Source organism: Sus scrofa, chromosome 2 (assembly GCF_000003025.6).
Source record: "Sus scrofa isolate TJ Tabasco breed Duroc chromosome 2, Sscrofa11.1, whole genome shotgun sequence".
NCBI lineage: Eukaryota > Metazoa > Chordata > Mammalia > Artiodactyla > Suidae > Sus > Sus scrofa.
In genome coordinates, this window is record NC_010444.4 from 60,960,558 (window position 1) to 60,977,934 (window position 17,377).

The 17,377-nt window shown below is 45.6% G+C and overlaps 1 protein-coding gene across 1 annotated transcript; it reads left to right on the forward strand.

The window, feature by feature from the left end:
* Positions 975 to 10,218, forward strand: SMIM7 (small integral membrane protein 7). The gene is given in 5 exon segments (NM_001244720.1): positions 975 to 1,034; positions 1,117 to 1,158; positions 1,632 to 1,684; positions 5,019 to 5,109; positions 9,122 to 10,218. Coding segments are annotated over 5 exon segments (228 nt in total). The 5' UTR covers positions 975 to 1,008; the 3' UTR covers positions 9,138 to 10,218.

The window sequence follows — 17,377 nt, forward strand, 5'->3', positions numbered from 1 at the left end:
GGAGAGGAGGGGCTACCGCTGGCTTCGGAGCGGGTCTTGGGACAATCCTGTCCTACGGAGCCCTGTCGGTCGAGTGTCACACAGTCAGTCCCTTCGGCCATCACGACCCCCAGCCCAGCGAAGTGGGCTTCGAGGGGTCCTTGTGGTGTGTGAGTTGGGCAGGGGAGCTGTCTTTGTAGGGGGACGAGATTCGCTCAGCACAGGGCCCAACAGGCAGGATGGATCATCAAGGACCGGTTCCCGTGGGGCTCGATTAGGACCCTCGTCTCTGTGGAGCCCCTAGATCAGGAGGACCTCCGTCCCTCGTGGGGCCGGATCAGTTGTGAACCCCATAATCCCGTGCACCAAAGGGCCCCTTCAGTCAGGACCCCTGTCGTCTATAAAGCTGTCATGATCTCAGCCCTCTGTAAGTCATGACATCTGTCCTCCACAAGGAACCCCGTCTTCCAAGGGAATCGGTCAGTTGGGACCCCTGCCCCCGGTACTGCCCGTCTAGTGTGGGATCCCGGCTCCCGTGGAGCCCGGGAGGAGGCCCTTTTGGAGTCCAATCAATCTGGGCCTCCATGCCCTGGAGAGCCCACTCTGTCAAGACCCATTCCCCTATGCAGTTCAAGGATCAGGGGACCGTGTTTCTCCAGAAGCCCCATCCGAGACCCCAACCCCACAACAGAAGCTGCTGCTCTAGTTCTCCAGCGCGCTGGTCCCTCAAGCCTGCGCGACTGGCTCGCAATTGGTGAACCAAGTCTGCCCCCAGATGGCTCCGCCCCTGGGAGACGTCAGGACCCCGCCCCGCCCTTTCTTGGTTACACTCTGGACCTCCCCAACAAGGAGCGGCGCTCTCTCTTTCTGAAGGGGGTTTGGTCTACAGCAGGCGGGACCCTGACTGCCTTGGTCTTTGATTGGCTCAGCCCTTGCCAGAGCTGCTTCGAGATTGGTCGGCTCGTGTTCCTCTCCCCTCCCTCCCAGAGGCTTCCGCTTCCTGTTCTGACGGACACTCCGGCCGTAACGATGATCGGGGACATCCTGCTGTTTGGGTAATTAGGGGGACCGGAAGATTGGGCCAGAGGGCCCGACGGGGTGAGGGGCGGCCCATGTAACCGTATTCTCCCTCTGCAGGACGCTGCTGATGAACGCCGGGGCGGTGCTCAACTTTAAACTGTGAGTAGGCCGCGTTGGACCGCAGCTCCATCCGGGGGACCCGTAGCCCCGCCCCCGAGAGCTTGAGCCCTTCCTACGCCGCGGGCCCTGCCCTCGAGTCCCAGCCCTCTGGCCCCGCCTTCATTATGGGCCATCCTCCTGTGACCCTCCAGGCCACAGCGACATGAAATCGGACTCTCCTGAGATCCCTCTGCTCACAAGCACGAGAGCCTCAGGCCCATCACCCAAGAATCTCTTAGCCCTAGCCTGTACCCTCAACCCCGCATCTGGCACCTTCGGACCACCCTCTCCACACCGTCCGTGGCTGCAGGCATAGCTGTGATGGGCGGGGCAGGGAGGATTATTGAACAGCGAGGTCACACAGCAAATCAGCGGTAAGGTTAGAGCTCCCCTCTGAGCTGGGAGTCAGGGCCCGGGGACTAAACGGTTTCTTTGTCCTGTTGAAAGTAGACGCTGTCTGCTTCTCCTTATAGGAAAAAGAAGGACACGCAGGGCTTTGGGGAGGAGTCGAGAGAACCGAGCACAGGTAAGGCCTTCTTTCTGAACTCTGGAATTGGTACATTTCAGCGAAGACAGTTCTTTCGCACCAGTTTTCTTTTTAAGTATGTGTGTGTGTGTGCGCATGTGCGTGTGCATGTAGTGGGCCTGAGTTTGTGATGTTCCTTCTATCCACTTCTGTCACCCGCTTCTTTCTCCTACCAGACCTCCCTGCATAGGTCAGCACTTATCTCACTTATTACAGTTATAATTTTTCTTTATGTGTGCTATCATCTGGTAAAGTCGCCCCTCACACTTGACCTTACACTCCAGAGAAGAGGCTCCAGCTTGTTTTGGCTCATCTCTGTGTCCTTGCAGTGCGAAGATTCCCACCATGAAGGAATGAATGAATGAGTGAATGAACAGCCTCACAAATAGCTATTATTTTCAGCATGCTGTGGACCTGTTTGTTTAATTTTCAATTAGATTGGTTTTCAGGTAAATCAGGAGATGTCATGTAAAAATTCAGAGGTCTGATTTTTAAGAAAAATCAGAGCACTCTACAACTGAGTTCAGGCGACCTTTTGGCACCTATTGAATGGGAGTCGAGATGCAGGACCCCACTGAAGCAGGGCATGTGACCTCTACCTCAGCCCAGCCCCAGCCCTCTTATTTTTATGTCATTCCATCTGCCCAGCCCATGGAGGCCCTAGAATTTATACCTCCTGCTGAATTGATTTGTTTAACTACTTGGAGTCTAATGGGACCTGTACATGCCTGTTGTATCCATTCATTTGTTTTCCAAGCATTTATTGAGCACCTGCTGTGTGCCAGCCACTGTGCTGGATGCTGGGGGCCCAGCAGGGCACAAGACAAATAAAATTCCTGCCTTTGGGTTGCACTATCATGGGGTGGAACAGACACTTCTGAAACAAAGAACAGACAGTGAAGGAGAAGGTGTCAGGTGAAGATAGTGATGGGGTGGCTGCTCCGGCTGGGTTGTGTGGCAGGAAGGCCCTCTGAGGAGGTGACACTGCAGTCAAGGCAGTGGGTGCTGTGATGGAGTGTTGCACAAGGACAGTAGGAACCCTGAGGAGCAGTGAATTTGAAGATGGACAGCTCTCCTCCCTGGCAGCCTGCTGGGTAGTAGCTGCCTCGTTAGGTGCTCCCTCTGGGTGTTTCACTCCACCTCCATTCTAAGAAGCATTCCCCCCCCCCCACCTTTTACAGGAAACTGAGGTTCAGAGATGTGGCCCATCATGTTCACGGCTACACAGTTCACTCATTCATTCATGCATTCATTCAGCAGCTGTATAGATTGCTTACCCTCTACATGGAAGGCACTGTACCATCCCCAGCGGCTGTGGACTGTAGATCTGAATTGGAACTGTGGTGGGTTGGAGGTTGGGCCTCTGGGCTTGGAAGTGGTGGGTGCATTGGTGACAAGGATGGTCAGAATGGTGGCTTCTCTCCAACTGGGGGCTCCTGCAAGGCTTTCAGGCTGGGACTCTGTGCTGGCTGCTGCCCCTGGAGATAATGCTCTTCCCACTCCATCCTCTGCCTGACTGACCCCTAATACCATAGTGGGTGCATTTGTTGAGAGCTTCCTGTGTTCTGGGCACTGTGTTAAGGCCTTCCCAGTCCCCCATCATCTCCATTTATACAGGAGGAAACTGGGGCACCTAGAGGCGCAGGTCACTTGAGCAGAAGGGCAGTAAACTCCAGCCCACATTTAAGGTCGAAGTTCCAGTACTTTCTACTTTCTACTTCTGACCTCACCCCCCCTCCTGACACATGCCAGCTCAGGGTCCCCCATTGTAGCTCTTATGGCACTTGTTATGGTAATTATGAGGTGTGTGGTTACTTGTTTAGTATTTGTTCTCCTGTGGGCAGGGGCACCCACCTCATTCCCCTGTATCCCCTGAACTCAGATACTCCCTGGAACAAGTGGCTTTTAGTCAGCATTTGTTGATGGTAAAAGAACCTGTTTTGGTGATCCTAGGCTCAGAGAAGGGCCTTGCCAGGCATTACTTTGCAGACATTTTGAGGATGGACCTCCCTCTGATATTTGCAGTCTGTGCTGGGCCAGCAGTTAACATAGGCTATGCCATATGTGGCTAATCGCGTGGGTTGGACAATTCTAGACTAAACTGTTTTCAGCAAGACCTCGTGCTGATCATGCACTTGGATGGTGCAGCAGTGCCAGGCAGCTGTCATGTTGTATTGCTGTGGAAGTTTCTGAGCTCCTGCCTGGTGTTCCAGCCCTGATCTGTAGATTGTACTTTGGGTTAACACCCTTATAGATTACCTAATTTGTATCCGTTTATTTCATTCTGGAAGTCTCAAGAGGCTGGGCAATGAATGCAAAACACTAGAGGAAGGTTCTAGGATCCAACTCTCTGGCATCTTAATGTATCAAACTGCCTCTTCTTGGAGTAGTTTCTATTCCTTGGCATCAGAGGGGACTGGAGTAAGTTGTCACCAAAGCAGAATTCCCATTATACTTGCCTGATTACTATGCTTTTTCAGTTGTAAACCCTGAAAACCAGCTCAAAGTGGTTAAAGAAAATTGAAATTTCCAAGGATAGAATTGTCCTCAAGCAACCTAGATTCAGGGCTTAAACCAGCCTTCTAGCACGTGACCCTCTCCAACTCTCTTTTTCCTTCTGGGTTGTCTTTACCATCAGGCTGGCTTGTGTTGACAAGAGGTGATACTAGAGCAGGGCTTGGCACATTTTTCTGTAAATAAATAGTTTAGGCTTTGTGGGCCATACAGGCTCTGGTGCAACAACTTCCTAAGTCGAGAGCAGCCAGGGACAAGTGTAAATGAATGGGCATGCCTGTATTTTACAAAACTTCATATATGGACACTAAAATTTGAATTTCATGTAAGTTTTGTGTCTCACAAAGTAACTTTGTTGATTTTTTTTTAAACTATTAAAAAATATAAAAAACATTCTGTGCTCATGGGCTATACAGAAACAGGTAGCAGAGGCCAGCTTTGGCCCAAGGACCGTGGTTTGCTGACCGCTGCCTAGAGGACTGGGCTTACCTCTTCCCAGCCCAGCAAGCCTGGCAGAAAGCAAGTGCCTCTTTCCCAGTATTCAGTGCAAAAGTCCCAGGGCTGACTCATTGGGCAGACTTGGGTCATGTGCCCTTCCCTGAGCCAGAGATTAGGGGCTTGGTGCTGTCATGGGTTTGGTCAGTGACAGCTGTAGCCCCAGTATGGAGGGTTGGGAAACAGGCAGCCCAAAGGGAAAGCCACACTGCCACTGGAATTTGAGGACAGTGGGTATGGGCCAGGCAGAGACCACAGAAGCACACTGCGGCTGTGACAATAGAAATGTTAGCACTGCTTGTGAAAATGCTTTCTGACTTTCCAGGTGACAACATCCGGGAGTTCTTGCTGAGCCTCAGATACTTTCGAATCTTCATCGCCCTGTGGAATGTCTTCATGATGTTCTGCATGATTGTGTAAGTCCAGCCCTCCTGTCTCATTCATTGTCATTATCCTCAATGTCATTCTCTAGGATGACATACCTGATGGTCATTCTCGGGCCTCTTTACTTTTGCGTCATGCTTTCTGCCCTCAAAGGAAGAACTCTCCACACTAGAGAGGAAATCAGAGTCTGCAGGAGTTAAACTATGTCACCACAGTCCAGGCTGGAGCTTCGATTGGGACATGGCATTCTCCAAATCCCAGCTTTGCCCGGTCACTTGGCAGGAGCTGCCAAGAGAGGCCTTCCCCTGAACCCACGGCCCCTTTACCTCTCACCAGCTCTGTTGTCTTAGCCTGTGCTCTGTATCTGCCAAAGTGGAAAATACAGCTTGAACAGCTGGCATGCTGCTGAGTCTTGCTCCCTCCCTGCTGGAAACCAGCAGAAGTATATTCAGAAGTATATTCAGTGTATTTTATTTAACCTTTATTTTTATTTATTTATTTTTTGTTGTTAATAGGGCCACACCTGTGGCCATATGGAGGTTCCCTGGCTAGGGGTCCAATTGGAGCTATAGCTGTTGGCCTACACCACAGCCACAGCAATATGGGATCCAAGCTGCTTCTGTGACCTACACCACAGCTCATGGCAACACTGGATCCTTAACCCAATGAGTAAGGCCAGGGATCGAACCTGCAACCTCATGTTTCTAGTCAGACTTGTTTAGGAACTCCTGTTTAACCTTTTTTAATGCCTATTTTTATTTTCTCATTAGGCTAAAAAAATCCAGTATGCCCTTTCAGTGTCAGGGCCATAATTCCAATATTGCTGTTCATGAATTGTGAGACTCAGAGAAAAACACAAAAGGAGACTCGGGTTCTAGGTCAGGCTGGGCCCATCCCTGTCTGCTTCCCCTAAAGATGAAGAGAATGAAAAGTTGGCTGGGCCAAGTCATTGAGATGCTTAATTTGTGGTTGCTGGGCTGTCCTTGTGCCAGCCCAATGGTTGGTTTGAGGGGATGATTCTAGGGTTTAAGAGATTGAGGGGGGAGGGGTTTTTGTGTCCATGGAAAATATTTTAGATCCCAGAATGATGACTGTAATGTACACCCAGAGAGGCCCTATTTGGGAGCTTGGATGACGCCTGCCTAGTTACAGAGGGCTCATGAAGATATCAAAAAATTTGCATGAGAGTGTAGGAAGTACAGCTAGTCCTCATGGGAAGTAGAAGCTTTAGGGGCTTCTTTAGCCTTTGTCTCTTTAGATTCCCACCCATCCATTCATTTATTTACCACTGTCTTTTGACGGCTGTGCTCTGGGATTACGGTTGAGCCCAAAACAACCACAGTCCCTGCCATTAGCAAATACACAGTGTAACGGGGACATAAACAAATGGGGGAGAATATCAATTGTGAGATGGAGAATGGGTCAGGGCTTCCCCCAGTTTAGGAAGGTCAGGGAGATGCTTTCTGAAAAGGTGCCATTCAAATGAAATTAAGACCTAAAGAACCAGCGAGTTCTCATTGTGGCTCAGTGGGTTAGGATTCTGACATAGTGTCCTGAAGATGTAGGTTCAATCCCTGGCCTCCTTCAGTGGGTTAAGGACCTAGCATTGCCACAGCTGCAGTGTAGGTTGCAGACATGGCTTGGATCTGGCATGGCTGTGGCTGTGGTGTAGGATAGCAACCATAGCTCCGATTCGACCCCTAGCCTGGAAGTGTCCATATGCCACAGGTGCAGCTGTAAAATGAAAAAAAAAAAAAAAAAAAAAGCCTAAAGAATGAGAGGAAGCCTGCCATTTGCAGAGATGGAGAGAGGCATGGTAGCACCAGAAACAGCATATGTGAAGGGAAAAATTTAGTGGGTTTTCATCATTTGGCTCTTTTCTGTCCCTTGGCTTCATCATTCCCTCTTACTCACCTGGCTTCCTTCACTATTCATTTGCAGGCCTATGACCAGGATGGTAGCCTCAGGCTTTGTGACCTCCCTGCTCAGCCCAAGGCTAGTTTAGCCAGTAGCCCAGTATCCTGATTTTGATTTCTAGGAGCATCCAGGTCTACTTGGATTGAGAGTTCCTGATGCCAGCATAACCACTTTGGTCAGGGGTCAGCAAACCACAGCCCATGGGCCAGGTCTACCCTCTGCTTGTTTTCATGAATGAAGTTTTCATGAACGGATCATGCCCATGTCTGTCACAGCCTTTGCACTGCAGTAGCAAGACTGCACCATTTTGACAGGCTTGCAAAGCCTCAACTACTTACTGTGTGGCTTCTTGCAGATCCCTGACTTAGGCCGGCACTTTGAGCACATGCCATGAGCAAAGAAAGCTTTTGTCTGTTTATCTGCTTATCAATTGATAGATTTTTGAGATGTTTCCATCTTTGGGCTGTTTTGAATAATGCTGATATGAACATTCATGTACAAGTCTTTGTGCACTTAAGTTTTCAGTTCTCTGGTGTATACCAGTAGTAGAATTGCTGGGTCATATGGTAACTATATTTATCCTTTTGAGGAACAGCCAGCCTATTTTCCAAAGTAGCTGCAGCAATTTACATTCCCGCGGGCAGTGTATGACAGTTCCAGTTTCCCCACATCCTTGCCAACGCTGGTTATTATCAGTCTTTTTGCTTATAACCATCCTAATGGATGTGAAAGTTGACTTGAATTTGTGCGATGGTTCATGGCATTGAACTTTCATGTCCTTATTGGCCATTATGTCTTTGGTGAAATACCTATGGAGATCCCTTGCCCATTTTATCAGTTGGTCTATTATTGAGTTGTAGGAGTTCTTTTTACATTCTGGATATCAGCCCCTTATCAGATATGTGATTGGCAAGTATTTTCTCCCATTTGGTGGATTGTCTTTTCATTTTCTTCATGGTGTCACTTGTTTTGGTGTCAAAATTCTACAGTTTTGATGAAGTCCAGCGTATCTCTTTTTTCTTTTGTTGCTTGTGCTTTTTGTGTTATAGCTAAGAAATTATTGCCTAACCCAAGGTAACAAAGATGTACACCTGATGTTCCAGTTCCCATTGTGGCTCAGGGGGTTAAGAATCCAACTAGTATCCGTGGAGATGCAGGTTTGAGATAGAGATCTGACTTCATTATTTTGCATGTGGTGACCCAGTTGTTCCTGCACCATCTGTTATTATTTTTTCCAAATAACATTTTTATTTTGAAAAGTGTTTAGATTTATAGAAATGTTACAGAAATAATATAGAGAGCACCTGTATACAATTGACCCTTGAACAACACGGGGGTTTGGGGAGCCCACCCTCTCCTCAGTCAAAAATCCAAGAATAACTTTACAGTCGGCCCTCCATGTCCACAGCCCTGTATCCACAGATTCAACCAACCTTGGATTGTGCCATACTGCAGTGTTTACTACTGAAAAAAAAAAAAATCCGCATAGAAGTGGGCCCATACAGTTCAAACCCCTATTGTTCAAGGGTCAGCTGTGTCTCTTTTTAACAACTCTATGGTTTTCCCCTTAGGCCTATGTCATAACCCCCTTAGGCCTATGTACCCATTCCCAAATTTCATGGACCCTTTATACAGTTTATTGGCCTTTTCTACTCCAATTTTTCTCCAATGGACAGAGTTAAGCCTAGTAATTGTCTACCCACAGGTCTTTTTTCCAAGGCATATGGAAGTTCCTGGGCAGGGCTCAAACGTGTGTCACAGCAGTGACCCAAGCCACTGCAGTGATGATGCCAGGTCCTTAACCTCCTGAGCCACACGGTAACTCCCCAAAGGTCTTTTTTTATTTATGATCGTCACCACTGGCTTGCGGTAGTGGAGAGTAGGCTAAGATAATTTGTTCCAGATTCATAGGAAGTAGATACTTTTTAAAAGGGTTACTTTTTTTTTAAGTGTGCACTTTGGGAGTGTTGATTGTGTTTATATTGTGTGACAGAAGAGTTACTTGTATAAACTCAGAAAATTATGTAAAATAATCTGAATAATAGTAACCAGAAAATATTTCCAGAAAGTATTTTCATAGCAACACTTTCCATTCTCATGGATGTGTCTTCTCTCTGACTCTTCCAGGCTCTTTGGCTCCTGAGCTCCAGATATGGAACCAGGAACACAGCTTCTCAGATGCTGAGTCTCTCTTCCTCTGTTCCTGACGACTTCAAGAATATTTTGATTGGAAAACTGGTGACCTTCCCAGAAAACCCAAGCATGTGGTGGGTGGAAAAAATGTTCAGCAAGATGCACACAGTTTCCCAGCCATGTCACTGTTTTCTTTTCAAAGATATTTTCACTTTGATCTCTGCACTGAAATGCTGTCTACTAAAAGAGTTTGAGGAGGGCTTATGCATGGGGCTGTGATAACTGGCATTCCCCAGAGATAAAAGACCAAATCTAGATTGTTTCATCAGATCAGAATCCCTCCTTTACCAAGCTTTCACTGGAACCCCATTTCTGGGTGTTTCTTGGTTTGTTTTTAATAACCATACTAACTGGTTCAAATTATACAGATTTTGAAAAATATTTTTTATCCACGGATTTGATGCAGAAAGGTTGGCCTTTAAGTTTAATGCACCCTCTTATGGGGCTGCATTTATGAGGAACAAGCAAGTTCAGTGTTGCTGGGTCTGGGTCCAAACTTCATCCCTATTCCGACGGGCTCTGCTCAGTCACTCTGTGCCACTGAGGTTGTCCCCAGGACTTGAAGGGTGAAGTATAACTGATCCCCACGGAAGAGAGGTATAGAACAGTTGGCAGGGAAGGATGGGGATTTTATGAGAAATTTTGCCTTGCTTTCAAGCCCTCTATTAAAGTAACTTTGGGGGCCATTCATTGTACAGTTTTTAGAATGATTTTTGTGGTGATATTGGGACCCAGTCCTGAAAGCTTGGGTTTTTGGGGTGTGCTTTGTTGGTGGGTAGTTTCAAGGTTGCAAAACAGTAAGCCTCATTTGAGGAAATACAATATTTTGCACAGAAGCTTCTTGGAAGGAAGTCCTGGTTTAATTGCCAAAATGACATGCTGGTGGTCAGGGCTCAGATTCCACAGGTGTTGGATTTGTTTGTTGTGGTTTTCGAAATCCTGACTTGTAGGTAACCTGGTGCGAGGAAAAACAAATAGGCAGGCTTTTAGAACTAAATAGCATTGAAAATAAAGCTTGTTTCAAAAAAGGACTTTTTGTTTATACATTTTTTACCCAAGAAATTGGCTTTTTTTCTTTTAAATTAAAAAAAAAATCTTTTTTGTTACTTTTATTTAGTTTTTTAAAAATTTATTTTATTAGAGTTCCTGCAGTGGTGCAGTGGGTTAAGAGGCCGGCATTTTCTCTGTGGTGGTGCAGTTTCAATCCCTGGCCTAGCCCAGTGGGTTGGAGATTTGGTGTTGCTGCAGCTGTGGCATAGATCAAAGCTGTGGCTCAGATTCAGTCCCTGGCCCAGGAACTTCCACATGTCATGGATGCAGCTGAAAAAGGAAAAAAAAAATTATTTCATTGAAGTACAGTTGATTTAAAATATTGTGTTAGAAGTTCCCATTGTGGCTCAGGGGGCTAAGAAACCAAGTAATATCCATGAGAACTCAGATTTGATCCCTGGCCTTGCTCAGTGGGTTAAGGATCTGGCATTGCTGTGGCTGTAGTGTAGGCTGGCAGCTGCAGCTCAGATTCGACCCCTAACCTGGGAACTTCCATATACTTCAGGTGTGGCCTTAAAAAGAAAAAAAAAAATGTTAATTTCTACACAGTAGTAGAAGTTGACTTTTCAATTTGAGTTGTTTCAAATTACACCATGGGAAGCACCTAGGATTCATCTATTGTGGAGGCTGTCAAAAAGTTAGACAAGAGGCAATGTTAGGTATTTTTTTTTAATAATGATTTTTATTTTTTCCATTATAGCTGGTTTACAGTGTTCTGTCAATTTTCTACTGTATAGCATGGTGACCCAGTTACAAATACATGTATACCTTCTTTTTTCTCACATTATCATGCTCCATCATAAGTGACGAGGCATAGTTCCCAGTGCTACACAGCAGAATCTCATTGCTAATCCATTCCAAAGGCAGTAGTCTGCATCTACTAACCCCAAGCTCCCAATCCATCTCACTCCCTCCCCCGATGTTAGATATTCTTTTTCAGATTTTGTTCACTAAATGTTGGGCAGGAATTGGGCAAATATGATTGTGACAGGCTGTTCTGAAAGAATTGAGAGTTAGTAATAATGGTGCAGTTTTGCCAGACCGGGGTCGAGTACATTTGTCCTGCTGCTCAGATCATTCATTCTACTTCATTGCTTCTGTAATCTATTTCCTTGTCAAATCTGGGCTGAGCCTTACCCCATGGTTTGTAAGTAGCAGGGCATGGGGCTGCTGAATTGAGTTTGGTCCAGGCTGGTGTTCTTGTCAGCAGAAACAGATGTGCCAAGATCTTGGCCGATCAGTCCTCAAGCCATATGAATGGTGTGAGGAAACCTCTCTGCCTTATTCAGATAAGCACTGAGGTTTCAATGAGGCGAGGCATTTGTGTGTCATGGGAATGAATTGAGCGCAGAGAAGAGAATGCTGTTGTTGAGATTTTGTTTCAATAGTTTTATTTTTCTCCAGAGAACTGTTCTCTCATTGTCAAGTTCTTATAAGCAGTGGAGCTCTGGGAGATGCATATCAAAGGCTGTTGTACATTTTTAAAGTGGCAACACATGGGTGTTTAGGGAGCTTTTCAAGAACCCTCATTGGCACCAAAGGTTATCCGAGTTTGAGTTTGGGCTCCATGGGTCCCACAGCATGTAAGTGCTCATGTTCTGGGTCAGTTAGATGTGAGTTCAGGAGTTACCATTGTGGCTCAGTGATTAACGAACCCAACAAGTATCCGTGAGGATGCAGGTTTGATCCCTGTGTTCGATCAGTGAGTTAAGGATCCGATATTGTGGTAAGCCGTGGTGTGGGTTGCAGACACGGCTCAGATCCTGCGTTGCTGTGGCTCTGGTGTAGGCCGGTGGCTACAGCTCCAATTAGACCCCTGGCCTGGGAACCTCCATATGCTTCAAGTGTGGCCCTAAAAAGCAAAAAAAAAGTTGTGTGTTCAAATCCCATCTCTTCTTCTTGCTGATAGGGCCTTGGCTGATGGCTTTTCCTTGCTAAGCCTCGGTTTCCATGTCTTTAAAATGGGCCTAAGGAATTCCCTGATGGCTCAGTAGGTTGAGGATCCGGTGTTGCTATTGTTATTATTATTATTATTATTATTATTATTACAAAATAGGCCTGAAAGTCCCACCTGATAGGGTCGTTGTAAGGTTCAGTGAACTTAAAAGTGGGCCAGATGCTTGACCGGGTGGCGTCTAATAAGCACTCAGTATGGGTGTCATCACTGCTTGAATTTTCTCTCTTGCCTACATTCATTCCTGCAGTCCACACGCAGCATTCCTGCTGTTAAAGAGCAATCACATCATTTTCAAAAATTGGAACCACTTTCCAACAGTGGATAAAGCAGTTTGGGTTCGTTTTCTCTTTTTTTTGGTTTGTTTTTAATTGAAATATAGTTGATTTACAATGTTTCAGCTATCCAGCAAAGTGATTTAGTTTTATATATATATGTTGTATATATGTTCTTTTCCTGATTCTTTTCCACCATAGCTTATCTCAAGATATTGAATGTAGGTTTCTGTGCTATACAGTAGGTCCTTGTTGTTTATCTGTTTTATATGTAATAGTGTGTGTCTGCTACTCATCAACTCCTGATTTATCCCTTTCCCCTTGAGTAACTGTAAATTTGTTTTCTATGTCTGTGAGTCTCTGCTGTTTTCATGTCGGCATCATTTCCTTCTTGTTTTCTGGGCTGCCAGAGAGGCTTCGTGGTTATCATTTTTAATTACTGTGCGCGCCAATAAATCCCTCTTTAACATTGGCCCTCTCGCTGGCCCTCTCATGTGTACTTTGAACTTGTACTTTGTCTGCTGTTATAAATGCCACTGCGGTCACCATCGTTGTGACATTTGCTGGCTTCCCTCACTGGTACTTCCCAGACTACGTGGAGGCTGTGTGTTATGTACCATCACTGTAACTCTAGTGGCTTTTGTTTTGCTTCATTTATTTATTTTTTTTATTTTTTACTTTTGTCTTTGTAGGGTTGCACCTGCAGCATATGTTGTGGCTGGCCAGTGCCACAGCCACAACAACGCCAGATCTGAGCCACATCTGTGACCCACACCACAGCTCACAGCAATGCAGGATCCTTAACCCACTGAGCAAGCCTGGGAGTCGAACCTGCATCTTCATGGATGCTAGTCAGATTTGTTTCCACTGATCTACAACAGGAACTCCTGTTCTGTTTTGTGTTAAAGTGTCTTAACTACCAATGCGCATTCATTGTAGAAGAATTATAAAATATAGTTTTGCTGTAAGGGAAAAAAATCGCCCATAATCATGTTACCCCAGAGAGCATCACTGGGTACACATTCTTCTGGCTCTTTGTCCACATGTGCCTTGGATATAGAGGATACCTTTGCTTTATTCAGATGATATCTTTGTATCTTCTAGCTTGCTTTTCTCATCTGAAACTATGACCACACATTTCTGTATTTTCCCTAAATATCATTCTTAATAATTGCAAATAAGCCATTGTAAGGACATACCATAATTAATTTACCTAGTCGCCTGCTGATGGAGACTCAAGTTGTCTCTAGCCTTTGTCTATTATAAATAACACAGCGATGAACTTCACAGTGTTTCATCCCTAATTTACTTTAAAAAAGAGATCCAGGAGTTCTCGTCGTGGTGCAGTGGAAACAAATCTTACTAGGAATCATGAAGTTGTGGGTTTGATCCCTGGCCTCGCTCAGTGGGTTAAGGATCCGGTGTTGCTGTGAACTGTGGTGTAGGTCGCAGTCGCAGCTTGGATCCCCAGTTGCTGTGGCAAAGGACGGCAGCTGCAGCTCCAATTAGAGCCCTAGCCTGAGAACTGCGGGTGTGGCCCTAAGAAAGCAAAAAACAGCAACAACCAAAAAACAAAATAAAGAAGAGATCCGTACTCAGGAGTTCTTGTGTAGCACAGCAGGTTAAGGACCTGGCATTTTCACTGCAGTGGCTTGGGCCACAGTTGTGGCTTGGATTCCATCCCTGCCCCGGTAACTTCCACATGTCATTGGTGTGGCCAAAACAACAACAACAAAAACCAAAGATATAAAAAGGAGATCTATACTCAATATCTTATTATAACCTTATAATGGAAAAGAATCTGAAAAAGAATATGTGTGTGTACATATATATGTATAATTGAATCATTTCACTATACACTCGAAACTAACACTATATTGTAAATTAACTATACTTCAATAAAAAAAAAAAAAAACTGTTAGCAAAAGTCCACCTTAAAAGATAGGATGGTAAAATCATTAAACACTACAGAAAGTTGCAGTTTAAAAAAAGAGAGAGAGAGAGATCCACCTTGACAGCTTTAGGCTAAGAACCCCCACCCCCAAAAGTATCTTAGACTACTCATTTCTTTGTCTCTATTTATGTAATGTTCATTCGTTCCTACATATGTGCTTATGCATACATACATATGTACCTACCGAAGAACTTGTTTCGAAGCCCCTATTACCTCTGACAAGGAGCGTTGTTCAGCTTTTCAGTTTGCTTAATCTGTGACTAAGGACAGAGTTTTCAGTTCCACCCAGATAACTGTTTCTTTGTGCAAGTGACAGAACTTGACGTATACCAGCAGGCTTTCCACCTTGGCCTTGGTGGTGAAGATCTTTAACCATTTAGGTAATAAATAAATGCCCACTCCTGCTTGTCCTGGAGCACATTACATAGAGTTGTTGCCAAGGTGAGAAGCTACACCTGGAGAACAAAAAGAAGGTTGAAATTTGCAGCACCAGCTCTGGCTACAAACTGGGTTTCCTATTGGATACCCCCCTTTTGCTTCCTCTACCCTTACCATCTTGAGGCATGGACTCCCTCTCTCCTTTCTGTGGGTTTCTCATTGCACCTCAGCTCCAGATGACCTAGAGCAGAATTTGGCCCACTACTTGTTTTTATTAATAAAGCTTTATTGGTACCTAGCCATGCCCCTTTGGATATATGTTGTCTATGGCCTAATTGGCTATAGTGGTAGAGTTGACGACAGAGACCAAAAGTATTGCCAATCTTGGGGGAGTTCCCATTGTGGCTCATCAGTAGTGAATCTGACTAGTATCCATGAGGATTCGGGTTCAGTCCCTGGCCTGGCTCAGTGGGTTACTGATCCATTGTTGCTGTGAGCTATGGTGTAGGTCACAGACATGGCTTACATGTTGCTGGTGTTGCTGGGACTGTGGTATAGGCCGGCAGCTACAGCTCCGATTTGATCCCTAGCCTGGGGATTTCCATATGCTGCGGGTACAGCCCTAAAAAGCTTAAAAAAAAAAAAGGCTAAAATGAAATAAAAGTATTGCCAATCTTGCCCATTTACAGGACAGATTTTTCAACCTCTGAGTTTAGGGGTGATGGAGAGTCTCAAGGTGCCCCTTCCTCCCAAAGCCACTCAGGTGAACTCGTCTGCATGCCTTGTGGTCTGGATTGTAGTACAGACATTGGCAAACTTTCTGAAAATGGGGCCAGCCATTTGTATTTGAAAAGTCAGCGAGGCATTTCCTTTTCATGTCAGCCATTTTATTATCTCCTTCTTAACCAAATTTGAGTTTGTGAAGTATTTGACAGACCTCCTGATGTTTTCCTGCATTGATGATGAAAGACATGTGCTGGTTGTGTATAAAGCCAAAGGCATGCTATTAAAAAAAAAAAAAAAAAAAAAAAATGTAAATTCTACTTGGGGAGTTTGTTTTTGCCTCCATTCCCTTGATTTTCATTATTATGCAGAGGAAGGCACTTCCAGCCCCTTTAGTACTTTTACTAAAAAAAAGTTCTCAAAAAAAAAAAGAAAGAAAAGAAAAAAGGAGTTCCCATTGTGGCTCAGTGGGTTAAGAATCCTACTAATATCCATGAGGATGCAGGTTCCATCCCTGGCCTCGCTCAGTGGGCTAAGGATCCAGTGCTACCACAAGCTGTGGTGTAGGTTGCAGACACGGCTGGGATCTGGTGTTGCCGTGGCTGTGGTGCAGGCCAGCAGCTGCAGCTCTGATTCAATCCCTAGCCTGGGAGCTTCCATATGCTGCAGGTGTGGCCTTAAAAAGAAAAAAAGAATGGAGGGAGGAAGGAAGGGACATTCTCAGCAGGGTTTTGTGAGGCTTAAATGAGATGATGTCTTAGTCTGCTCAGGCTGCCACGACAGTGTCATAGACTGGGTGGCTTAAACAATAAACATTTCTCAAGAGTTTCTGGGGGCTGCAAGTCCAAGATCAAGGTGTCAGCAGGGTTCGTTCTGGTGCGGCCTCTTTCCTCAGCTTGTGGAGGACCACCTTCTTGCTGTGTCCTCACATGACCTTCCCTCTGTGTGAGCATCCCTGGGCGCTCTCTTCTGATGAGGACACCAGCCATATTGGACCAGGGGCCCAACCTTGTGACCTCATTTAACCTTAGTTACCTCTTTAAAGGTTCTATTTCCACATACAGTCACACTGGTGGGGAGTCACAATATATGAATTTGGAGGGAAGCACAATTCAGTCCATAATAGATGGTCCAGGGTGGCAAAGTATGGCTTTGACTTAGCTGCTTGGGGGCTCAGGCTGAGATTCTGTGTTTCTAACCAGCTCCCAGGGGATGCCTGTGCTGCTGGTTCCTGGACCACACTCTGAGTAATGAGGGCCTCTGTCATCTGTTCAGTAGACACTAGCCACCTATGAATATTTCAATTTCTATCTCAGCTAAAATTAAAAACCCATCGTCACAAGTAGCTGCATTTCACACACATTTCCATTGCAGAAAGTTCTAATTGGGCGGCTCTGCCTCTAAAAGAGGAAGTGGTAAGCATTTTAAGTCAGGGTCCACTATGAGTTTCCCTATGGCTATTGTGATAAATGGCCACAAACTTCACGGCTTAAAACAATACATTGAGGAGTTCCCTGGTGGCTCAGCAGATTAAGGATCCCGTGTTGTCACTGCTGTAGTACGGGTTTAGTCCCTGGCCCAGGAACGTCTACATGCTGCAGGTGAATCAAAAAAGATAAAAATTAGGAGTTCCCGTCATGGCTCAGTGGTAACAAACCTGCCTGACTGGTATCCATGAGGATGCGGGTTAACTCCCTGGCCTTGCTCAGTGGGTTAAGGATCCCCACATTGCTCTGGCTGTGGCATAGGCCGGCAGCTGCAGCTTCGATTTGACCCTTAGCCTGGGAACTTCCATATGCCTCAGTGCAGCCCTAAAAGGACAAAAATAAATAAATAAAAATTTAAAAATAATAATA